This window comes from Phyllopteryx taeniolatus, chromosome 5 (genome assembly GCF_024500385.1).
Source record: "Phyllopteryx taeniolatus isolate TA_2022b chromosome 5, UOR_Ptae_1.2, whole genome shotgun sequence".
Classification (NCBI taxonomy): domain Eukaryota; kingdom Metazoa; phylum Chordata; class Actinopteri; order Syngnathiformes; family Syngnathidae; genus Phyllopteryx; species Phyllopteryx taeniolatus.
In genome coordinates this window covers 7574521-7600800 of record NC_084506.1, presented here as the reverse complement: position 1 = coordinate 7600800, position 26280 = coordinate 7574521, and the positions used below count along the sequence as shown (strand labels likewise).

Sequence of the window (26280 nt, the reverse complement as noted above, 5' to 3'; positions counted from 1 at the left end):
AGAGCAAAGTGCTTTTGCAGCTGCAGACTAACGCGCATGCTTGTGTCAATTCGCGTTAAAAGAGACACCGGTATGCTTAAAGGCTTCCTGAAAATTGGTTCACACACACACAAAGCGTCAGCTCATATGCAGTGGTATGAACAGCCAGAGAGGCACAGGAGCGGTCACTTGAAGTGACGACTTGAAGTAAAACTTGAGCACAGACAGTGACGAGATGTTGGCGTCTCCGAGGATGCAGCGGCGAGTCTGCAGACCCGTACGACGGCACACGCTTCAAAGCGCGCACTCATCAGATTTCCGTGCATGCGGTGCGGGTACGTGCGCTGTGTGAGGTAACCGCACTGTTACTATTTTTAGAAGCAACGTTGCGGTGGTGAAATCCGTCAAAGTGGGGTTTGGCATTGACTGCCATGTGCCTCGCGGCTCCCCGCACGTCTCGCGCGCACCTGATCATCATGGGACTGGGTGCCGCTGACGTGGTTTCATTTCATCTCGTGGTTTCTCGCCTCTTGCCGTGAGAAAGAACACCGGTGGATGGCAAACTTTTGCGCCGTGGAATCTGCACGACTTCGTGGCAACAAGTCGGAGTGAAATGACGACTTTTCAATGACACATCACGGAACGCGGGAGGTGCAAGCCGTTTTCTCACCTGTCAAGTATAAAAACACATTTTCTTATGGGAATTAAGCACTCGTCCCGTTGCGTGCTCCTCAGGAGAAAAATGGCGGATTCCGAGAGCATTGAGGTAAGTCACTAAGTGGCTTTTTTCCCCCCATTTCTTTTTCTTGTGTAAGGACTCTTGACGCACACATTTGTCCTGATCAGGAGGTCCTGCCTCCGGCTGGAAAGTTGCATCTCGAGCAATATGTGGTATCTAGTATTTATTTTTATTTTTTTTAACAAAACCTCCAATAGACAAGTGCTGTCCATCCTTCACAGGAGCTGCATCGTCCGGTCTACATCGTGCTCGTCTTGCTGTCTGGGATTTGTAGGGGTCCACAGGGGTTTCAGCATGAGGAACATGGTACAGCTCCCAAAAAGTCATCAATGCACTGCTCTCGCTTTTTATTTATTTTTTTTTGACACATTGAGCTGCTGGTCATTAAAAAAAAAAAATACAAAAAAAAAACGCCACACCTCGCAGGATCTTTAAAAATAATATTTACCATTGGACACACATGTACCAATGCAATGTATCGGACATTCAGCCCTTACACAAATAATCATATACATCAGATTTTATTGACACTATCAGAGAGCTGTTCTTTTATTAGAAAGATATTAGAAACTTCACATATCTAATGGGATTTATAACAATTACTGTACAGTTGCTTAATGTTGCACCTCTATTCAATGGACCTCCTATAGCGCTGTCCAAGGTACTGCGGTACCCTTGCAGATGGATCACTGGATAATTTGAAAGAGCTTGCTTCGAACATCCTGTATCTATCTATCTATCCTCTGACTATGTATGCAAGCCAAAAGGTCAATAAATGTAGCACAGGTTATTGTAAACCGCTACACCGCTTTAAAAAGGAAGTATATATGGCTCTTTTGTGGGGGGAGGGAATGTCTTTTTTTTTAAATTGACTTATGCTTGTATGATTGCTTTGATTATACAATCCCAATTCCAATGAAGTAGGGAAGTTGTGTTAAACATAAATAAAAACAGAATACAATCATTTGCAAATCATGTTCAACCTATATTTAATTGAATACACGACAAAGACAAGATATTTAATGTTCAAACTGATCAACTTTATTGTTTTTAGCAAATAATCATTAACTTAGAATTTGTTGAAGCTTTGTAGGTGGAATTCTTTAACATTCTTGCTTGATGTACAGCTTCAGCTGTTCAACAGTCCGGGGTCTCCGTTGTCGTATTTTACGCTTCATAATGCGCCACACATTTTCAATGGGAGACAGGTCTGGACTGTAGGCAGGCCAGTCTAGTACCCGCACTCTTTTACTACAAAGCCACGCTGTTGTAACACATGCAGAATGTGGTTTGTCATTGTCTTGCTGAAATAAGCAGGGGCGTCCATGAAAAAGACGTTGCTTGGATGGCAGCATATGTTTCTGCAAAACCTGTGTGTACCTTTCAGCATTAATGGTGTCTTCACAGATGTGTAAGTTACCCATGCCATTGGCACTAACACAGCCCCACACCATCACAGATGCTGGCTTTTGAACTTTTCGTCCATAACAGTCCGGATGGTTCTTTTCCTCTTTGGCCTGGAGGACACGACGTCCACAATTTCCAAAACCAATTTGAAATTTGGACTCGTCAGATCACAGAACACTTTTCCACTTTGCATCAGTCCATCTTAGATGATCTCGGGCCCAGAGAAGCCGGCGGCGTTTCTGGGTGTTGTTGATAAATGGCTTTTGCTTTGCATAGTAGAGTTTCAAGTTGCAATTGCGGATGTAGCGCCGAACTGTATTTACTGTTTAACGTGTTGCAGCCATAAAATTCTAAGTACATGATTATTTGCTATAATATTTATATTTATTTATTTATATTTATAATATTTGATACAGTGGAACCTCATAAGTTGAACGGTGAATACAATTCAGTGTATCTGTAAATGGTGGTGCCCTGTGGTTGACCAGTACAGGGTTTATCCCGCCTCTCTTATTAAAGTCAGCTGACATAGGCTCCAACTCACCCGCAACCCCAATAACGACAAGCTGTGTAGAAAATGGATGTGAATAGTGAAGTTTGGACAGCTGCGACAGAGCGCAAAAACTGGCGTACATATCTTGACTGACAGAAACAATCGTGGTGGGGATAGATACATGAGGTTCATTGACATATTTCAGTTGCCAGCGGTTATCACTTGCTCATTCTGTCTTTAATAAGGGTACTCGCTCACGTTGTTTGTTGCCACACCAGTAAAGGGCAGTGACAATGCTCCAGTCACTCATGGAACAGTACGCCTTCTTCGCAGAGATGTCGCCATGCGAGGCTGTCATTGTGCCGCATTTAAAGGGAATGAGAGGAACCGCTTTAATAAGCGGCAAGTCAAGTCGGCTGTTTTCCCTCCCACAGTGGCATAGACCGCCCTTTTTCTCAACACACTGACTTGTGCGCGTCTGCGAAATTACCAAAACCTGGTCTAACCCCCCTCCCTGCTGTGCCGGATTTATGCCAGTCACGAAAAAAAGAGCCCATCCACAGTCTCTGACCTCGCAGCCTTTATGAAGTCAAAATAAAACAAAGTATGCGCTGCTTTTATTTTCATGTGCACGTGTGTCTGCAGTGCAAGCAAACGAGCAATGACTTGTCTTAAGTGTTCCCAAATTAGATATTGTTGCCGTATTTAGTAACTTTTCTGACCATTCTAGCAACTACCCCCCTGTGGCACAGTGGAGTTTTTAAGCTGCCACTGTGGTTCTTTGTATTCTGATGGATTTTTATTGAAAATTTCAGTCGGACAGAACAAAGTTTAAAGGGGAGTGACAGAAATAAACAAAGTGGAGAGAGAGTGAAAGAGACAAAGAGACAAAGAGACAAAGAGAAGACAACAAAAGACAGGACAAGGAAATTGACATTGTCTCGCATGCACAATAACGTTCAGAAGTGACCTGTAATTGCTGCACCTGCACTGCCGGGCCTAAGGACCCCAGCCCACCCAGTCGATAGGCGGAGTCAGGCCTAGGGGCCCACCAGAGAGTGGCCCAGTGGATGGGACACCACCCACACTGAGGGACCCAGGGTGGTGCACCGGCCCCACCGAGGCACCTCAAAACCGGCCGGGCACCAAACCCCCCCTCGTTCACAAATGAAAACACTACTCTTGCCCCATCAACCTCTCTGCTCCCTCCGCCGCCCCCAAAAAGTGCAAAATGCTTGGTAGGCAAATGCGCACTGACACATTTGGGTACGATGTGCTTTTAATATTCACAGTGCTTGGTGCTCATGCAATCCTGTGCACCACTTATTGAATGTGCACCCCTGCTTATAGAACAACAAACCTATAGCTATTGTCCATTTCCCATATGTGGGTTCAAATTCTGACCAATTGTAGGCAGTTTGTTAAAAAGCCCTTAATTCAGTGGCAGATGGATGTTGACATGCCCAGGTGAGGCAGTTTCTTCACCAGAATCTCTGGAATAATTGTATTAAAGGCAGAGCTGAAGTCTATGAAGAACATCCTGGTGTACTTCCCCCAGTTCTGTGGCTCGGTGCAGTGTGCAGTGCTATGCTGATAGTGCCCTCGGTGGAGCAGTTTGCTCTGTGAGCAAACTAGCGGGGGCCGAAAGATGTGGGCATGGAGGACCTGATGCGAAACTAGTCTCTCAAAACACTTCATTGACACCTGCCTGGGCGTAACAGAGCTCCAGTTATTGAGGCTGACCACTGCTGGCGTTTTGGGGACAGGGACAAAAATGTATGACTTTACACATAAAGGGATGATGATTTGTGACAGGGACAGGTTGAAGATTCTAGTGAAGAAACCAGTAACTTCATCGGCACAGACTCAGAATACCCTCCAAGGTACTCCATCAGGGCCAGTTTCTTTCTTGGGGTTCACTTTCCTCAGCGCCTGTCTCACTGCATGATCCTGAATACCAGTGTGCTGTTTGTGGGGTTGTGTTCTTGCTAATGAATTTGTTGAGTGCCAGCGAGCCTCGAAGCGGGCAAAGAAACCGTTGAGTTCTTCAGCCAGCGTGGCATAGGTTTTTACAAATGCTTGGTTACTGCCTTTGTAATTGGTGATGTGGTTGATGCCCTGTTATTATCAGTTTTCAATAGATCTTTGGAACTGTGTGAAGTCCAATCCTGCTTCAAACACCATTATTCCAGACCCCAAGAAACCTGCAATCTTTGGTCTGAATGACTACACGGCCATTTCCCTGACATCTGTCTGTCACAAAGTCCTTTGAAAGCCTCCTGCTGCACCACCTAAAGAGTGTCACAGTAGCCCTGCTGGACTGCATGCAGTTTGCCTACCGAGCAAATAGGTTGGTGGATAACGCATTCGACATGGGGCTGCAATTCCTGGAACACCTCGACGGCATAGAGACCTACGCGAGGATCATGTCTGTGGGTTTCGACTCTACGTTAAACACCATTATCCCTGAGTTCCTGTCCTCCAAGCTCCTCTAGATCAGCGTCCGCCAGCCATCTATCAGAGGATTTTAAGCAGCCTGACGGGAGGACACAGCAGGTGAGACTGGGGGAAACTACTTAATTCACACACACCATCATCACCAAGGCCCCTTTCTCAGCTGCTCTTTTATCTCCACATAAACGACTGCACCTCAAATCACCCAGCTGTCAAACTCCTGAAATTTGCAGACGACACTACTGTTATCGGCCTCATCAAAGACAATGTCGAGTCTGCAAATCAACAGGAAGCGGAGGAGTTGGTAGTCTGGTGCACCCAACACAACCTGGAGCTGAACACGCTCATGACTGTAAAGAGGATCCTGGACTTCAGTAAACATCCTTCGCCACAGCTGCCCCTCACACTGTCCAACTACCCTGTGTCAACCGTCGAGACTTTCAAGTTCCTGGGAATTACAGTCTCTCAGGACCCTGAAGTAGGAGGCCAACATCAACTCCATGCTGAAAAAGGCCCAGCAGAAGACTACTTCCCGCGGCTGCTGAGGTAGCAAGGCCTGCCACAGGAGCTGTTGAGGCAGTTCCACACAGCGGTCATTTAATCAGTCCTGTGTTCTTCCATCACAGTCTGGTTTGGTGCTGCTACAAAGAAAAACAAAATCCGACTGCAACGGACAGTTAGGACTGTTGAAAAGATTATTGGTACACCCCTTCCCACTTTTGAGGACTTGCATGGTGCAAGAAGTAAGACAAAGGCAGATAAAATTCTCCTGAACCACCCTCCTCCCACCCACACACGCACACACACATCCTGGTTGAACTTTTCCAGCTCCTTCCCTCATGTAGGCGCTATGGAACAATGCACACTAAAGCCCGCAGACATTACAATAGCTTCTTCCCTCTTTCCATTAACTTCTTAAACAGTTAACTTACAATTCCATTGTGACATGTAACATGTTTGTCATGATCTGTGCCCTGCAGTTGCCTTTTTGGAGCTTGGGTGGCGCTTTGTGCCTCGCTTTCCTCTCTCTCTCTCTCTCTCTCTCTCTCTGTCTTTCCAGCAATCACCGCCTCCTTGCCCGCGCACCTGTTCCCAATAAGTATTCATCACTGCCTGCATTTAAGCCTGCCTGACCCAGAGATCCGGTGTCAGAGTATTCCCACTCATTCGTGGTACACAGGCTGACTCTCGAGACTACTCTTCCTGTTTGTAAGTTGATTACCTGGCTATCCGCACTAGTACTTATTCTCTTGTGTCCTTCTCCGCTTCCAGCATTCCTCCCGTGTCTCCCGCTTCGCTGCCCACTCCAACCACGCCGTCAAGCTCGTCAAGCTCGTCCACCTGCCCACGCTCCCACCTCCTGTCAGTTCCTTGCTCCTTCGGATTACCCTCACGCGTTGGACATACTAACCTCAAGCTACTTCTAAATAAACCATTCTCCTCTATCCCCTCCGCCTCAGTCTGCTTTTGGGTCCAGTCCAATACCATACGATTATATATCGTGACAATGTTGCCAATTTTGCCAATCTTTGTTGGGACATTTTTACATTATTTCCATACTCATTGTTGTAGCTTCGTCACTCTGCATTATTTGCATAACTGTTGTTCATCATTACTCGCCACTTACATGCTTGAGGATGCCTGTGTGGAGTTTGCATGTTCTCCCCGTGCCTGCGTGGGTTTTTCCCACGTAATCCGGTTTCCTCCCACATCCCAAAAACATGCACAGTAGGTTAATTGTCCTAAATTGTCCATAGGTATGAATGTGAGTGCGAATGGTTGTTTGTTTATATATGCTGCGATTGGCTGGCAACCAGTTCAGGGTGTACCCCGCCTCCTGCCCGCAGTTAGCTGGGATAGGCTCCAGCATACCCGCGACCCTGGTGAGGATAAGCGGTGTAGAAAATGGATGGATGATTGATTGATTTTTACATTGCAAGAGGAGCGCAATCCTGCCATCCTTCAGAGGATAAGAGAAACAGATAATGGGCAGTACAAGTGCTGAGAGGCAAGTACTTCCATGTCGTGGCAGTAGGATAAATTGGCACACATGTAATAAGCAGCTACTATTAACGTATTGATTTTGCATGATTTATGAACCCCTCATATTTATCTTACTAAGGTCAACCTTTTCATACATTGTTGTCTGTCTTCCCATCTGTACCCTTTAAATTTGGAGTTGCTGGGACCTTACTGAATTGAATACATTTCAAATTGGCAAGCTTGGCATGACTAAACATTGATGGTGCATTATGAATGTCAACAAACCACATATATAATGAGCAACCCATTCATGCAGTTCCTACAGCACTTGTCTTCATTGGCGTTGCAGGTAACTGGAGCCTATCCCAGCTCAGGCATGAGGCAGGTTGCCATTCAAGTTCAGGGCACATAAAGACAAACAACCATTCAGCCCATTGAGTCACATTCACACCTACAGTATGCACTAGGTATAGGCTTCAGTTAACCTAAGAAAACTGTGAATGAGATGTGGAAGGAAAACATAACGATGCCAAAAGAGATTCAAACACGTTTCTTCCAGCTTTGAGGTAACCAATGGACATGCAAACCACAATTTCACCATGTTGAATGAAAGCAATCCCTTATCTTTAATTTTGGGGTTTTGTCTCTGGACCCTTTTGTGCTGAAAATGTACAGCTTATGTTACTGGTATCAATTAAGGTCAGAAGAGGTGTCAATACTAGAATGACTTACCTATTCACTGAATCCGTATCTTCATCATTGGCTCTGTTGCATTCACTTACAAATGCACAGTCAGATACAGCCTTCCCAGCAGGCCTTAGAGAAGATAATGAGGGCATTGTGAGTATACCTTCTATATAGAACAACAATTTATTGCCTTGTGCTGACAGACAGGCTGACTTCCAGGTGGAGATCAGAGTATGCCCCAGAACTGTCGAACTGTTTGGACTGACTCAACTGCCACATGGAGCAGCCAACTGTCAGTTGAGCTTAGGAAAGGATATGACATGATTAATCTAAAACAATAACAGTCAATTCTTACCAGATCCACACTGTTTATTTTAATGTTATAAGTATTTTGTAAGTATTTGAAAGTGCATTCCTAAAATCGTAAAGCGGCATCTTTTGGGAGTAATTTTGATCTACTGTTTCTATAACAGCAACAGCCAGTCCGCATCATTGCATCACAGTCGGCTCAGCCAACCTCTTTGCCAAAGCCTGTGCCTTCCGTCCAGCCCACCCCAAGACCTCTTCTCCCACCACACACACCACATGCTGCTAGCCTTCCCAGCTGCCCTGGACGGGGCAAGATGGGAAAGCTGTGTAATCCTGAAGAGATGACCTCAAAAGACTACTACTTTGACTCTTATGCCCACTTTGGTATCCACGAGGTACGTTGATACATCCTACTGTAGCACACAATAGACTGATCAGTTGTCCCTCTGCTGCAGTGTTAGACAGTAGAATGTACACGTACACATGGAGCTTGTGAAAGGTGAAACCGCAAGAAAATGGTCTCTTTGGGAACTTTTTACTTTTGTCTAATTAAAACTACTCAACTCACTTTAACATTGTTGCTTGGCACCAAGATGCCACAAGTGGGTGGCAAAGCAGGACTTTTATTGCTTTGGTCTGAACACAAAGACAAAAACAAAAATAAGTGAGTTTTTAGGTTCCCCGCAAAATCCGCAAATACAGTATGGCATTCTTTGGTTCACTGTATACTGGAATCAGAGGAGCGCAGACCTCTGTTAAGGCAAACACACCCTAAACTTCTGTTTTGGTTTGCAGGGCAATACTTTTTCACTCTTGTTCTGTAGGTTGTAGTTATGCATATTGAAAACTCAGTTTGCTTATCGCTCACTACCGCGTTACCACTACAGCACTGCCACCACTACTGATAGTGAACACTATTCAGAATCTACCACGGCACTGACCGCTTAACTTGAAAATGTAACGCCATAAATGCATCCGATCTTCAAACAAATGGTCGTGAGAAGCCACTGCAGAAAAGCATGAACATAAACCTAACAAAAATGTAAAATGACATGTAACAGAACCAATACAAACAATTACAAATGACTCAGAACATCCATTTCATCCAGCTGTAACTCACATTACTAAAACAAAATACCCCACTTGATATCACATCATTATTACGCCTATCAAAATCCTTGTTTTCCTTCTAATGGAAATAAATGCTAGCCTTTTCCTGCAGCGATCAGTGGAATTCATTAGAAGAGACTTCAGAAATTATTCAAGGCGGTACTAAAAGTGGATGTGAACTGAGTCTGACCTGTGATGTCGCTGCTTTTTTTTCTAATGATTTAGGAGCAAAGTCAAATACATTTATGTCCTTTCTGACCACACCTCACAATATGAGATGAAGAGAAAAGGCAGAAATGGGTAGATTGAGCCCAAAGGCTCATGGGAGTTTCCCTGAAACACGTTTTTATTGATTTGTATTGTAAAACCTTAGATACAATACAAAAACACAAAGTGCATATACAGTGGGTACGGAAAGTATCCAGACCTCCTTAAATTTTTCACTCTTTGTTTGATTGCAGCCATTTGCTAAAATAAATTAAGTTATTTTTTTCCACATTAATGTACACACAGCACCCTGTATTGACAGGGGAAAAAACGGAATTTTTGAATTTTTTGCAGATTTATTAAAAAAAAATATATATCACATAGCCATAAGTATTCAGACCCTTTGCTCAGTATTTAATAGAAGCACCCCTTTGAGCTAATACAACCATGAGTCTTTTTGGGAATGATGCAAGTTTTTCACACCTGGATTTGGGGATCGTCTGCCATTCCTCCTTGCAGATCCTCTCCAGTTCTGTCAGGTTGCATGTTGAACGTTGGGGGCAGCCATTTTCAGGGCTTTCCAGAGATGCTCAATTGGGTTTAAGTAGGGGCTCTGGCTGGGCCATTCAAGAACAGTCACGGAGTTGTTCTGAAGCCACTCCTTCGATATTTTAGCTGTGTGCTTAGGGTCATTGTCTTTTTGAAGGTTTTCGCCCAGGATATTCCTGTACTTGGCCGCATTCATCTTTTCTTCTTTTGCAACCAGTCTCCCTTTCCCTACAGCTGAAAAACACACCCACAGTATGATGCTGCCACCACCATGCTTCACTGTTGGGAGTCTATTGGACAGGTGATGAGCAGTGCCTGGTTTTCTCCACACGTCACTTTGAATTAAGGCCAACAATTTCTATCTTGGTCTCATCAGACCAGAGAATCTTATTTCTAACCATCTTGGAGTCCTTCAGGTGTTTTTTTTTTTAGCAAACTCCATGCCAGCTCTCATGTGTCTTGCACTGATGAGAGGCTTCCGTTGAGCTACTCTGCCATAAAGCCCCGACCGGTGGAGGTCCAGTGATGGTTGACTTTGAAGAACCTTCTCCCATCTCCCGACTGTATCTCTGGACCTCAGCCACAGTGATCTTTGGGTTCCTCTTTACCTCTCTCACCAAGGCTCTTCTCCCCGATTGCTCAGTTTGGCAAGACGGCGAGCTCTAGGAAGGGTTCTGGTTATCCCAAACGTCTTCCATTTCAGGATTATGGAGGCCACTGTGCTCTTAGGAACCTTAAGTGTAGCAGAATTCTTTTTGTTACCTTGGTCAGATCTGTGCCTTGCCACAATTCTGTCTCTGAGCTCTTCGGGCAGTTCCTTTGACCTCATGATTCTCATTTGCTCTGACATGCACTGTGAGCTGTAAGGTCTTAGATAGACAGTGGTGTGGCTTTCCTAATCAAGTCCAATCAGTATACTCAAATACAGCTGGACTCCAATGAAGGTGTAGAACCATCTCAAGGATGATCAGAAGAAATGGACAGCACCCGAGTTAAATATATGAGTGTCACAGGAAAGGGTCTGAATACATATGGCTGTGTGATATTTCAGTTTTTTTTTTTTTAAATAAATCGGCAAACATTTCAACAATTACGTTTTTTTTCTGTCAATATGGGGTGCTGTGTGTAAATTAATGAGGAAAAAAATGAACTTAAATGATTTTAACAAATGGCTGCAATATAATAAAGAGTGAAACATTTAAGGGGGTCTGAAAACTTTCCGTACTCACTGCATCACAGCAAATCCACAAACACAGTTGTCAGACTGTATATTTTGAATTCAGGGAAACAAATTGCCACTTTCCCAAGAGGTTATCCTCAACAGCATCTTTCCGACCATGTTTTGTTGTACATTTAAACCAGGAGATGCTGAAGGATGAAGTAAGGACGCTTACCTACCGTAATTCCATGTACCACAACAAGCACGTGTTCAAGGACAAAATAGTTCTGGATGTTGGAAGCGGCACTGGGATCTTATCCATGTTTGCAGCCAAAGCCGGAGCAAAGCATGTGTATGGGGTAGGTCCCGCATATTTCTATATACAATGGCGCTTTATAGTGGCAAAGCATCAGGCTCTAAATCCATGTACGGTATATGGCTCTGTGCGTGACATGTCCCCTGTATCTCTGGACATATATTTGAACCACTGCACCATGGGTCAGGCTTGCTATAATCTTAGAGGAATCTGATGTATCACAGGAAGGTGATAAAAGTGTTATGGCCTCTCAGGGCTGTACACATGCCGTGGAGTCACGATTTAAGAGCCCTCTCTGTCACCGCAAACCAGGGGCACAAGTAATTGTTAGTCAGGTCATGTCTGAGGATACACACCACTAGCTCAGGATAACCACATGGATCCGATTTTGGGACCGGGCCAGAGAGTATATATTTGCTTTAGGGGAGGAATGATTAACTTAGAATTGTCAAGAGAGTTGTAAGGTACTGGTTGACATTATGTATTTGCGTGTGTATTTGCCTTTCTCCTTCTGCCTTGTCTCTTGTTTTCTCTCTCTCGCTTGCTCGCTCTCCGTCGAGCAGCGTTTACTGTACGTTTCTGCTTCAGGTCACGAGTGTGTCACTGACGCCCATCTGGCTGCACTCAAACACACCCAAAAATGGAACTATGACTTGAGGGATTGCATCTACTTTTGAAGACGACAGTCTGCACAAAAGACAAGGCCCATACCGCTCTACTCAAACATTAATGAAGCATTGTATGAAAGATGGGCCATTGAGGTGAAAAAGCTGGGCTAATGGCCAACAGAACCATATCCTATCATTGATATTCAGGAGTGCAAATAAATCACTTGTGGATTCCATATGTCCACTAGATGCACAATATAATTCTGATCCCATAAGGTCACATGTGCTTTACATTTGAATCTTGTCGTGAAATGATAACATATTATTTACTTTTAAACTTTTAACCAACGATTAGTCGAGGAAACCAAAGCAGAAACAAACTTGTTTCGGGATAGGGCTAAATCCGTATATGGTGGCATCTACTGGGTGCATTGCAGAACAAATGTGTCATGATAGTAGCAGGCCAGTTCTGTTTCATTGTGAATGACATAAGAAATTAAGAATAGATGGACAAGGATCTACCAAAAAAGGAACTGACTCACAAACAACAAAAAGAGAAATGCATTCTTCAACCAGCATTATCTCCAGATTTGCACCCAAATGTAATGCTTGGCATGCACGTGCTGCCCTTCTGTAAGGTTAAATGGAAATCCGTTTAGTTATAGTTTTTGTATAATACTCCTAGCAAACCAAAAATTGTTTAGTTTTTTCTGTCACTGTCAGAGCGGTATTAATATAATATGTATTATGTGAGGCGGCACGGTGGCCGACTGGTTAGAGCGTCAGCCTCACAGTTCTGAGGACCCGGGTTCAATTGGAGACTCTAAATTACCCGTAGGCATGACTGTGAGTGCGAATGGTTGTTTGTTCCTATGTGCCCTGCGATTGGCTGGCAACCAGTTCAAGGTGTACCCCGCCTCCTGCCCGATGACAGCTGGGATAGGCTCCAGCACGCCCGCGACCCTAGTGAGGAGAAGCGGCTCAGAAAATGGATGGATGGATGGATGTACTATGTGATGGTTTTGGCAGTGGTGTAACACTGCACTGAAAGGTGTTTCTAATATGTATCAAATATTTCATCTTTATTTTCTAATACTCAATATACTACAGTATTTATGTGTTGTTGTGATACTTAATATGATTGTATATCACAATATGAAAAGGCCAAAACAATCCAAACGAAATATTGGACACAGTGTGGTTGTTTACTACTAGATTTAACTACTCTGTAAAAATAAAATCCATCGATTCATTTTCCGTAGCGCTTATCCTCACTGGGGTCGCAGATTCTGGGCGAGAGGTGGGGTACACCCTGAATTGGTCGCCAGCCAAACACAGGCCATGTAAAAATAAAATATTAATTAATTTGTACACAAAATGTCTTAAAATCTTGTATACACTGAGTAAATCAAAACATCCTTTTAAGCTGAGGTAATAAAAATACAGTATATCTTTGGCAGTGTCAATCCAAAATCTGCCATCAAAAACTGCACTGATTCACTAAGCTGTTTAGAAGCTGATCAGTCAATTGTATTATAAATATGCCACAAAACCACTGATTCAAATCTCAGTTGTTAACAGATAAATGTTGCAATTTTAGAATGAAGTAAAAAAAAAAAAGAAAAATTTCTGCTTTACGTTGATTGTCTGTCTTGAATTATTGCGGAGAATCACATTTGGGAACACTTCAAAGCGGAGGTTTGATCTTTCTTTCGAAATAAACTATCTAAGAGGACATCTCTATTGCGGTCTGCTTCACAGATACTTACGCTTATCAGTTTCGTTCCTTCCAACAAAAGACGGCATTCTTCCATGTATTCATTCCAAAAGGCTTTCATTGAGTCCAAGCTCGATGACTTTCAATACAATATATCAAGACTTCATACATCTATTTCCTCTTCTGATGTCTTCTTCATGTCAACCAGATGGCTCTCCTGTCGTATGATGGCAGCACTTCCCAAATTACCCCGGAGAGATGAAAGATAATGTGCAGTTAAATTTTTTTGTTTTTTTGTTTTTTTTTGTTTTTTCAGTGAACAGTTGAGTATGTAACTTCATGCTTCCTAATCCTGCAAGAACTGTGAATTGAAATAATGTCTCTTTTCTAAATGACAGACAGGCCTCTTTGAAAAAGTCTTTTTTTTTTTTCTTTTCTTGTCTCCCCCAGGTTGAATGTTCCAGTATTTCGGAATACTCAGAAAGGATCATCAAGTCCAACCACCTTGACAGCGGTAAAAGCTACTCTCCATTACGATGATAATGGACAATCTATGTCTATGTCAGACAGCTTAATTGGTACCGGTGTATAACTGAAACTTCAATACAAGAGTTAAATGGTTGTATGGCTGTGTAGAATAGATGTTGATTCCCAACCAGGGTGCTGTGAGAGATCCTTAGGTGTGTCACAGAAAATGATCCAATTCATGTCATTTTCCCAGTAATTATCTACAGTATCTATACCAGGCAGCAATGTACATTTAGAGGCAAAACAAATAAATGCTCTTCCATTAGATGGCAGAAGGTAAGAGAAACGTGTATCCACATTTTGCAGTTCCTTCGACAGAATAAGTCATGGCTTCCTTCGAGTATACCAGCTATGTGTTCAATTAAACAGGCCCAGATTTCACACCGAGTAAGTCAGCTCGTGATTAGCTTGAGACAAGATCATCATTATTTCGGCATTCATACTTTTTGTGACATTTTTATTTGGTGGTAAACCATGAGATTTTTCTAATGTAAAATGTGTACCCTGTCTCAAAACTGGGAAACACTGCTGTAGACAACCACAGTGTAGTTCATTGGTTTTGTCATGCGATATGCAGTTAGATACAAAAGGGAAGTGGTTGCATGTGTTGTAGTTAGTGGTGAAATTGGTACATGTCACACATTCATCAATGTTGAAGAAAGATGTAAATTCTTTGGACCATACTGATATCTCAAGTACTGTGACCCGTGTTTACCACATACACATGAAAAAAAAAATCCAGTACCTATGGAATCCAATTTATCCCAGTAGGATATATCTCAGCATGATGCAATGCAGTTCTACATCACTGCAATCACTAAATCACTATTCGACAACCTAAAAAATAAATGCATTTAATGAATGTTAAATGAATTACTTCTCTGACAGTGTGGATGTCATGCTGAGAACCTAGCAATATTCTAATTTTAAGAGCAGAATCTTTTAATAGCGCTCTTATATATATAAGATATATATAATATCCCTTAATGGGACAAACCAAAAGTCACAACAACAACAAGGTGCATGCTTGGAAAACTAAATAGCGCAAAACATGCTGAATGGCAATTTTATGGCACACAGACTTTTAATTTTGTTGAACGTGGTGTATATTGAGCCAATGAATAGTTTTATCAGGACAAAAATAATCTTTTTAAAATGGGCAGGTCTGGGTGAATCATAATCTTTAGTATAATCAAAATAAATTAATAGTGTTTTAGAAAAAGAGCTCTTTGATGACTGTGTTGTTATGGTTGCAGCCCATAGAGATGGGAGAAAGTGAAGCACAAGAAGGATGGAGCCAAGCGTACTCATAGAATCTCACTGCTCAGCATTTTGGCTGAATTCAATTCCAAATCATATTTCCACAGTATGGACATGCACACGGGTTCTTGGTAATAGAAAAAGAGAACATCTCAGACAAAGAAAGCAATCACCTTGAAGCGTAGTGGGGTTCATCTGTCATTAATATGCGCCTTTGTATCAAGACGCCAAAAGTTCAAGCATAACAACCAAAAGCTAGAGTCAGCTACTCTCTACCAGACCAGAGCTTCACAAGATCTTTGGTGAAATTCCAGCTGGGCCACACATTTGCACAAGAACACCACACTGGTACGCATTTCATATAAGCGCTCTCTATCTTTGTGGTTTCATTTTTCCCCTTCTCACATGAATATGCAAACGTTTCCACATGAAGTCCTATATATCTCCTGTGCTGACAACTGCATGCATTCCTTTCAGAATAGTATATATAATATTTTCCATGAATATAATAATGGTTTCAAGATTTTTAGATAACGGAAAAAAAGAGAATTAACATGTTTACGAGATTTTATAATGTGTGTTTTAGTGATCACCATCATCAATGGAAAAGTGGAGGAGGTGGAGCTCCCGGTGGACAAGGTTGACATTATTATATCAGAGTGGATGGGCTATTGTCTCTTCTACGAATCCATGCTGAACACGGTCATCTTTGCCAGGGACAAGTGGCTGGTACACACTCTTCATGACATCAATTTAACTGAAATATTTTAGTTTTGGATATATTAGTTGGCGTATGGGTCACTGATGGTGGAGTGGTACACTCGCACACGCCCTTCCAGGTCTCACTATCATTGCCCATGTGAGCATTGAAGTCCCCAGCGGAACGATGGAGTCCCCAGCGGGTACTCTGAACTGCTGTTTGGTGCATAGGCACAAACAACAGTCAGGGCCCGTCCCCCCACAACCCGAAGGCGGAGGGAGGCTAGCCTCTCGTCCGCCGGGGTGAACCCCGATGTACAGGCGCTGAGCCGGGGGGGGGGCAATAAGTATACCCACCCTTGCTCAGCGCCTCTCACAGTGGGACTCTCGTCCACTCTGCAAGAGAGTCCAACCCCCCTTCAAGAGGACTGGTACCAGAGCCCATGCCGTGTGTGGAGGCAAGCCCGACAATGTCAAGGGAACATGCAAACTCCACGCAGGCAAGGTCGAATTTGCACCGCGGTCCTCAGAAATGTGAGGCGGATATCCTATCTAGTCGTCCACCGTGCCGTCTGTTACAAACATACTGTACATTTTAATTTTATCCAAAGAAAACTTTTAACTGTGTTCTGTGCAGGAAAAATCTCTGCACTAGATGATGAATGACTGCGAATCCAGGGACAGGTATTCCAAATTGCAGCTATAAGTGACCATTTCTGTGCTTTTTCTCCATTTGTCGAAAAGAAACCGGGTGGATTGATGTTTCCTGACCGTGCCTCTTTGTATGTGTTGGCCATCGAGGACAGGCAGTATAAAGACTTCAAAATACATTGTAAGTATGCGTGTGTTACAATTTGGTAAAACTTTATGTAGACAGTAACAGTTTTCATGATGTTTTCAAAAACAAATACAGTCTGATTGAAGTGTTGACTATGAATTAGTGATATTACAGATGTTTTATTTGCAATATGCCCAATTTATTTACTTTGGGCAAGAGTACAACCTGGATGGACTCGTCGCCAGTCAGTTTCAGGGCGCATACAGTATAGACATACATACTATTCGCAAATATGTCTGTGGAAAATTTAGAATACATATTCAATTAACCTAACATGCATGTTTTTGTAATGTGGAAGAAAGTCCGTGTAGCTGAAGAAAACCCATGCAAACACAGACAAAATATGCGTGGCAAAACAAACCTAGAATGTCTCATTTGCAAGGCAAATGTGCTACCATACTGCCACATCTTGCTTTTTTTGTTTTTTCTTTCAAATCAATTGTGTGGTGTACAGAAGAAAAAAAAAAAAACTCTGCCACTGTCCAAATACTTCTGGACTTTAATCTATGTGTATATAATTCAGCTGATTCAAAATGTACTTATCGCCATAGCTAGCATACTACCAAGTAAGCGAGTGGATACAAAGAAAAAAAACTTTGCACATCCCCATAATGTCAACTGGGTGCAGCTATTTCAGTCCGATGCATGATTTTTTTTTTTTTTTTTAAACTGGTCAACAAGTCTCTCAGTCCTGTATCATCTGAGTCCAAAATCACAAGGAGCGCTGAGGGTTAAGTTTGCTTCTGGATACAAAGCAATAGAATATTGCCAAAGCCATTGTTATACTGATCCATACATCATACAAGCAGATCACTTACCATAAATAATTTGAAGTTCTAATTAAGACCTTCTGCAACTAAACGACAACAGCTGTAAAACTCCAAGCTCCATGGAGGATCCTTTATTCAACTGCCAGTCAAAATTCATGTAATATGCTAGGTGATGATGTTTATCTTGATTTAATCATCTCAGCAAAATGAGTTCAGTAGTGTCTGGGATGTTTCAGATGGTAGCCATCTTTCCCCTGCTCAATAACCATCAACAAACAAATAAATTGAAAACAAATGTTCTTTTACTAACTCTCTAATATCATCCAATAAAAAAAGAATTATGTAGCTAAAATTAGTAAAGCAAAATACAGCCGACCCTTGGTATTCACGAGGGAAAGAAGACTTACACTGTAAAAATTCTTAACGCAAGGATTTGTATTGTTTTTGTTATGTTAAGATAGCCTTTTTTAAATTCATGATTGAAACAAATTCATCCATTCATCCATCCATCCGTCCATCCATTTTCTGAGCCGCTTCTCCTCACGCGGGTCGCGGCCGTGCTGGAGCCTATCCCAGCTGTCATCGGGCAGGAGGCGGGGTACACCCTGAACTGTTTTTTTTTTAAAATTATTATTATTTTTATTTTTTCTAAACAAGCAAATTTCATATGATGTCCTGTTTGGATTTCCAACACAATTTAATCGTAACGTCCTTGGAGAATTTCTATAATAAAATATAATTCCAGCTCAATATATTTCGAACTTGAGACAGGAGGTGGCACAAAAACGGATGGACGTACAATATAGGAAGATAACAAGCAAGCATGTTGACTTTTACTATTTCTGTATCGTTTTATGTAACGGCTATGATACGTGCTAATTTTATTCCATGCAATTTGCAGCGTGCGGCTAGTTGCGTGGAAGTGTCACTGGGTTAAGCCAGCCCGGAGCTTTGCTGGGACATCAGAATATTTTTACTCTTTGGATACTATTTATTTATTTAGTGCAGTGGAGTCGTGTAAATGTGAATTTCACACGTGGGCGAACTGAAACGAGTGGTGCACAAACTGCACTCGTCTTCGTCTGCGAGCAGATGGCCTCATTTGACCTTTGCACTGAGGTAGAAGGGGCCTTATGCAGCACTCGATCAAGATGCTGCGCTCATTTATTGCTACTCTGAGGAAAGCACTGTCTTATTATACGGAATAGAGTATCATTAATTTTAATATAGACCATTGTAGGTTCTGTGACCTGCAAATTTTCACCTACTCAAAATCATGTCCGCTCATGAGTTACAGTTGTTTGTTACTATGATTAATATATATAAGTGTATTTTGCATTCATGTAAGGATTGTGAAATCAGTTTTCCAAGAGGCTAATGTTGACAAAGTGGCTGACTTTTATGTGTCAAATTATACCAAATTGCTTCCAAACCCTGAGATCCAACTCAAGGAATTGGGAGCGCTACATTCTGAGAAACTCAGTGATGAGCAATCCAGCCTGTTGTGGTTTTCTCGCTGCACTCTATAGCTCAACAATGTTTATATCCCTTGGCTTTTCAACACACAATAAAAGAATCGCCAAGTATCTATTTGCATAATTTTGACATGTTTTAATGTTTAACATCCTTGAGTAATTATACTGTTTTCAAGGGTGGGAGAATGTGTATGGCTTCGACATGACTTGTATCCGTAATGTGGCAATGAAGGAGCCTCTGGTTGATATAGTGGACCCCAAACAGGTGGTGACCAACTCCTGCCTGGTCAAGGTAGGTAAAATTCTGATGTACTACCAATACAAAATGGCTTGTAGCTATCAATCTAATGAATTATCCATTCATTCATCCATTTTATATTCAGCCGTTTTATGGTCACCGAGGTAGGGGCTGGAGTCTATCCCAGCTGACTTAGCAAAAGGTGAACTGTGCTCTCAATTGGCCCCCACTTTGTTAATGGGACACTGAAAATGACCAAATGTACTCACCAAAATAAGGAGCGATGTTATTTCGGCATACTTATTAAACCCAATGTATTGATGCATAGTACATAGCAGCGCAGCCCTATGGGGGGCACAAGCCAGTGCAAACTGTCGGCCGGTCCCAAGCCCGGATAAATGCAGAGGCTTGCGTCAGGAAGGGCATCCGGCTTAAAACTTTGCCGAACAAATATGAGCGTTCATCCAAAGAATTCCATACCGGATCGGTCGTGGCCCGGGTTAACAACATCCACCACCGGCGCCGTCAACCTGCAGGGCGCCGCTGGAAATTCAGCTACCGTGGGTCGAAGTCGAAGAAAAAGAAGAGGTGGAAAGCGGGTTCTTCGGCAGAAAGAGAAGAGGAACGCACAGAGCCTAGAACTGAATGTGTGGACTTTGAATGTTGGCACTATGACAGCAAAATCTCGGGGGTTGGTTGACATGATGATTCCAAGGTGATCAGAGAGGCAGGCAGGTGAGTACTTGGTGTATCTTCTGGCAGGAAAGGAGAGAAGGAGAATTAGTGGTGGAACCTCACAGTACAGGAAATCATAACAGGAAAAAGGTTAGCTAAGAAGAAGTGGGACACCGAGAGGACGGAGGAGAGGCGAAAGGAATACATTGAGATGCAACATAGGGCAAAGGTAGAGGTGGCAAAGGCCAAACAAGAGGCATATGTTGACATGTATGCCAGGTTGGACACTAAAGAAGGAGAAAAGGGTCTATACAGGTTGGCCAGACAGAGGGATAGAGATGGAAAGGATGTGCAGCAGGTTAGGGTGCTTAAGGATAGAGATGGAAATATGTTGACTCGTGCCAGTCGTGTGCTTGATAGATGGAAAGAAAGTATTGACGAGTTGATGAATGAGGAAAATGAGAGAGAAGGGAGAGTAGAAGAGGCAAGAGTGGTGGACCAGGAAGTGGCAATGATTGGTAAGGGGGAAGTTAGAAAGGCATTAAAGAGGACAAAAAATGGAAAGGCAGTGGGTCCTGATGACATTCCTGTGGAGGTATGGAAGCATCTAGGAGAGGTGGCTGTGGAGTTTTTGACCAGCGTGTTCAATAGAATTCTAGCACGTGAGAAGATGCCTGAGGAAAAGTGTGCTGGTGCCCATTTTTAAGAACAAGGGTGATGTGCAGAGCTGTGGGAACTATAGAGGAATAAAGTTGATGAAGTTATGGGAAAGAGTAGCGGAGGCTAGACTCAGGATAGAAGTGAGTATTTGCGGGCAACAGTATGGTTTTACACTGATACAGCTAGAAAATAAAATTTTCCTATAAAATAAACCTCGCCACACCAACAGTTCTGGCTTTCCAAAGATTATAAAGTGCAGTTTTGTCAAATATTGACAGGTACATCTCAACAAATTAGAATCTGGTAGAAACGTTGTACAGGCTGTTGACCAGCTGTTAACTGGCTCAGACTAACATATGTCTAACTAACATATGTCTTCAAACGGACATAAGTTCATCCAATGAGGTTGATGGGTCATGAAAAAAATGAACACCTCTGGTACTCCTTTGAGAACCAGACCAAAATTGTTACGTGCACCCACGTTATACTGCAGTTCATGATTATTTGCTAAAAACAATCAAGTGGATCAGTTTGAACATTAAATATCTTGTCTTTGTAGTGTATTCAATTAAATATAGGTTGAACATGATTTGTAAATCATTGTATTCTGTTTTCATTGATGTTTAACACATTGTCCCAACTTCATTGGCATTGGGGTTGAAGGAGAAAACAATGCATGTGCTGCTACTTATCAAAAACATCAGGAACATTCGACGCTAATATTGCTTTGTTTTTAGTAGCAGTAAATACAATTCATTACAGCACACATCATCTGGCACCAAAAACCAATAGCAGGCTTGCAGTCAATATATCTTTGTAATGAAAGTGCAACAAACCAGTTTGACACTTGCTGACATGATACTGGCGTCAAAGTTTGGGATGAACTGCAGTCCTCTCTGGAACTCGACCAGTTTTACAAATAACAGTAAATCATACCAGCACATTGAATTTGGAATAGGTACTAGCTCATGCTGGTTAACTGGAGAGTCCGATGGCCAACAGATCCCTGACCCTGCCAGGATCACTGACTATTGGGCTTTTAGCAAGAACTGTTAGAAAATAGTTATATAAGTAGCAGTCCATTTGTGTCCCCCAATATACAATCTACACTAATATTGCTAAAAGGATACACATATGGCACCTTTTCAGTGCAATGCAGTCACTACTGGTGTAGTGGTTCATGTACAACTCAGCGACAGTGTCAATGTTTGTCTGTCTCTATTGTGCCCTGCGATTGACTGGTGAGCCGTCCAGGGCGTAGTCTCCGCTTCCTGTTGACCCTGAACAGGATAAGCAGTGTAGACAATGGCTCGATGAGCTATGAAGTGTTGTTTATATACGATCTTAAGGGTACAGTGGTATAATAACTTTTAAATATAATATAGTATATAATATATATTAGAACAAATATGTTGCTAACTGGCGGCACGGTGGCCGACTGGTTAGAGCGTCAGCCTCACAGTTCTGAGGTGCGGGGTTCAATCCCCGTCCCCGCCTGTGTGGTGTTTGCATGTTCTCCCCGTGCCTGCGTGGGTTTTCTCCGGGCACTCCGGTTTCCTCCCACATCCCAAAAACATGCATTAATTGGAAACTCTAAATTGCCCGTAGGCATGACTGTGAGTGCGAATGGTTGTTTGTTTCTATGTGCCCTGCGATTCGCTGGCAACCAGTTCAGGGTGTACCCCGCCTCCTGCCCGATGACAGCTGGGATAGGCTCCAGCACGCCCGTGACCCTAGTGAGGAGAAGCGGCTCAGAAAATGGATGGATGGATGTTGCTAACTTGATTATTTTTATTTTTTTTTACCAGAATAAGCAGACCAGTTGACCCCTTACACGCTTATAACAAATAGTGGATGGGTATAGGGATGTATGATGAATTGGGTGTGAGTTTAGCGTGTATGTGAGAGATCCGTCTCTTTCTGCTCACAGGAGGTGGACATCTACACGGTGAAAACTGAAGACCTCTCTTTCACATCAGCGTTCTGCCTGCAGATCCAGAGAAACGACTACATTCATGCACTGGTCACCTATTTCAACATCGAATTCACCAAATGTCACAAAAAGACCGGTTTCTCCACAGGTAATGTAGCTCAGCCTTACCTAATTTAATGACATTGATTGTTGGAATGACATTGTTGAAAATAAAAATAAATTCATCAATGTCGGTCAGTTTTCCAGTGCACAATAATAGAAGACGGTTTCCTCTCTCCCCCCCCCCCAAACAAAAAGATAACACTGCAGGGTAGATGCAATAAATGTCTCCCATCTGCAGCACTCTAGCTGAACTACAATTTAATTATGAGACCCCAGACATTTTTAGGTCGTTTCTCAGACTCATTGGATTTTATCTAATCTTTAGAAGAACATGGGCGCAATTATACCGACCAGCCACTTGCACAATTACAGTTATATCCAATTCAAGCGCTTTATTTCATTATTTTCTTTTTTTTTTTGCAAAAGTAATACTAATAAGCTTTGACTGACCCTGGCAAAAAGGGTTTAGTTTAAATCTTTGTGTGCCGTTTCATTTGCAGTTTGCAGTAGTAGTATCAAACTGCACTACACTATATTGAAACTGAGAAGTGTTTCTAATATTAGTTTACTTCATTTAGCTTCACAGGAGAGACAGACTGCTTTTTAGTATTGTGCACTGCAACTATACATCACTAAAAACTACAACCGCAATAATAAGCTTTGTAAAGTTTGTTGCTAAGCTCTTTGAATTAAATTGTCGCTGCGTGATAAAGGCTTGCCTGGTCGTGTGGTATGAGACTGACCCCTAGTGGCGATAGGATAACATGCAGCTGGTAGAAACTGCAGCTCCTGTTCATTTTACGTTGACGAAAAATATTGCACCAATGCAAATTACTCACCATAACTACAATGCAATAGTGGCTCTCTATTTCTAAAAAGAAAAAAGGTAACTTTTCCAGTGCACTTTTTGAAGTGTCCTTCACTACATAAGAATCTCAACTAACAACTTGCTATGTAGTAGATGGAAAGCCCACACTCTCCCCCTGACCAAGGAGAAGCTGAGATTTACAGGAGAGAAAGAGCTGACCAAAGACCCAATTGGCAAATATCACAAGCAAATAACTGTTTTTACAGTCCAGAGAAAATATATATTCGCACAACACAGCAGGCTGAACATTGTGATTCAAGTGCACTTCGTATTTTGAATGTCAGCCAAGCTATTGTCAGGGGTGGTCAGCGCACTAGACCATGTTCTGAATTGTTTTGGCACTGTGATACAAACAAAACAAACACATGCACTCACATTTAAAAAAAAAAAATTATAAAATAAACACAGTAATCAAAAAGAAGCAAGAGCAGTGCTCAATAAGTGTAGATGTCAATGTCAATGAGTCTTCTTCTCCGTGCCATACAAAGCTGTTCCAGTGAAGAATTGAACTCAGATCTTCTGACTGTGAGGCAGACATGCTAACCACTATGCCGATGCCACCTTGAAATCCATCCTTGGCACAGTTGGATGAGTTTGGTGAAAGAAAACCTTAGCAAGATCTAATTTTGTGTGCACGCCCGCGCGTGCGACTTCGTCCCAGCTCCCGATGCCGCGTACACCCACTGGAAGCAGACAGTGTTCTACCTGGAGGACTACTTGACTGTGCGAAGAGGAGAGGAAATCACTGGCAGCATTGCACTGAAGCCGAATGACAAAAATATAGTAAGTAAGAACCACAGCAGAACAATAGTGAGACAGTCTAGATATTTGAACACATGTAACATTAGAACAGTCAAATCGTGTTATTATTTGTGGATTGGGGGGGGGGCATATGCCCGTGAGGACATGTAATAACCAAGAAAACAAGATGAGAGAGGAAAGAAAAGGGCAGGACATGATGTGGGGAAATGAGCAAGGCAGTGCTACTAACGAGTGGTGTGGCGGGATTCTTTTTTAGTGTCTAAACACCTGTAAGAACCTGTGAGTTGATATGTGAGTAGAACCTGGGTTGTTATTAGTGGTCCCAGCACACGTAATTAAAGTAGATAGCGTGTCTGTCGAACTTATTCATGAATGAACACCATATCACATGCATGTTAGTCAGCTGGTGTACGGAGTTGCTGAGCCTGCACATTGATGAAGGCCAACCCCTCCACCCACAACGGGGGGGGCACGGGCACCGGACCACCGCCTCCACCCTCCCACCGAGCGAGCCCCACCGCCGCCACCAAATTGAAATTGTGACCACACATTCACTTCAGTATTCTCACGTAAAACATTTGCTTGTCTTTTTTTCTCTCTGTCTGCAGCGGGACTTGGACTTCACCTTTGAACTGGATTTTAAAGGACAACTGTGCGAGGCAGCCATAGTCCACGACTACAAGATGCGTTAGGTTTTTGCGGAAATTGCGGATATGGACACCTGAGGAGAAGAGGAAGCCAAAATACCCTTCCTGGACCACAGACACACAGAAGAAGGTGCGACGAGGACAGAAGGATGGGGCAGAGGAAGAGAAGTGGCCCCATTCACAACTCGGTAGGGATGCTGTCAGCAAGGAAGCCATGGGCACAGACTGTTAAACAACTTTGAATGTAAAATTGGAAAAAAAAAATAATAATAAATTCTAACTTGTTCTGAGTTAGATTCTTGCTGTACATGTTGGTGAAATGGAGTGCTGTATCTGTGTCGTTTGTTTTTCACCATAACTTGGACCTCAGTGGGTAGGTGGCTGTACGTCAATTTAATCATGTATTGTCTATGTTTTGTTTGTGGCATATTTTTATTTGGTTGTGTTTGACCTTGTGCAGGCAATCAGATAAGCCATTTAGTTTGTAGTTGTATCAGTTAATGTTCAGTAATAGTAAAAAAAAATATATATATATATTTATATATATATATTCTTCTGACCACCACAGCCAAGGACAAACCTGCTGCAGGAACTATACAAATAGCAGGACTACTTTGTATGTGTGCATTTTGTGAAAGGTAATGTGTTAAACAGTTGGTGTACTAATACCTCACATGATGGACAGTGTCAAAGGTGAAAGTGTTGCAAAAGTCCATATTATGTTCCCTATGTTGTAAGTTTGAACAGGCAGTGTTTGGTATTGTTTGACCAGCTACTTCAGTAACTACTAGTGTAGAATCTAATGTGATTCAGCACAAGAGCTGTATGATGCAGAGCAGTTCTACACCACTGCAAACTACAACTACAATAATAAACATATCACAAAATCAGCTTCATCATTGTAAAGGCCTTAATACTGCTCTTGTACTGAAACTCCTATTACAGTGACTGGTGAGTCTTCCCCCCCCCCCTTGCTTAATGCCTTGACCAAGTTCCCAAGTGTTCCTGATTCTACTTGTCAATGCTGCATTTACATTTTTTACATTTTACCTGTAAAAAAAAAATAATAATAATTCAATTTGTTTCACGTGTGCGTTGAATTAATTTA

The 26280-nt window shown here is 42.5% G+C and overlaps 1 protein-coding gene across 6 annotated transcripts; it reads left to right on the top strand.

The window, feature by feature from the left end:
• Positions 1–242: 242 nt before the first annotated feature.
• On the top strand, positions 243–26062 carry LOC133477808 (protein arginine N-methyltransferase 8-B). 6 transcript variants are annotated; one of them, XM_061772975.1, is made up of 11 exons: positions 341–745; positions 6133–6281; positions 8216–8446; positions 11280–11435; positions 14168–14231; positions 16092–16234; positions 16949–17036; positions 19464–19579; positions 22791–22941; positions 24425–24546; positions 25134–26062. In XM_061772975.1, exons 3-11 carry the CDS (start codon positions 8366–8368, stop codon positions 25215–25217), a joined length of 1005 nt encoding a protein of 334 aa, XP_061628959.1. In that variant the 5' UTR covers positions 341–745; positions 6133–6281; positions 8216–8365; the 3' UTR covers positions 25218–26062. The 6 variants fall into 6 exon arrangements, with proteins under 6 accessions (XP_061628960.1, XP_061628959.1, XP_061628954.1 ...); XM_061772974.1 differs by lacking the exon at positions 341–745 and adding an exon at positions 2062–5174 and having other exon boundaries at positions 5282–6281; XM_061772976.1 differs by lacking the exons at positions 341–745; positions 6133–6281 and adding an exon at positions 243–332.
• The last annotated feature ends 218 nt before the right edge of the window (positions 26063–26280 follow it).

What these genes read in the sequence shown, in the direction of transcription:
- LOC133477808 (XM_061772970.1), top strand. Translation starts at nt 677, where the DNA reads ATGGGAATTAAGCACTCGTCCCGTTGCGTGCTCCTCAGGAGAAAAATG. An exon ending in CGGATTCCGAGAGCATTGAG is followed by an intron (nt 746 to 8,215) that starts GTAAGTCACTAA and finishes TTTCTATAACAG; the next exon opens with CAACAGCCAGTCCGCATCAT. An exon ending in TTGCCAGGGACAAGTGGCTG is followed by an intron (nt 16,235 to 16,948) that starts GTACACACTCTT and finishes TTTGTCGAAAAG; the next exon opens with AAACCGGGTGGATTGATGTT.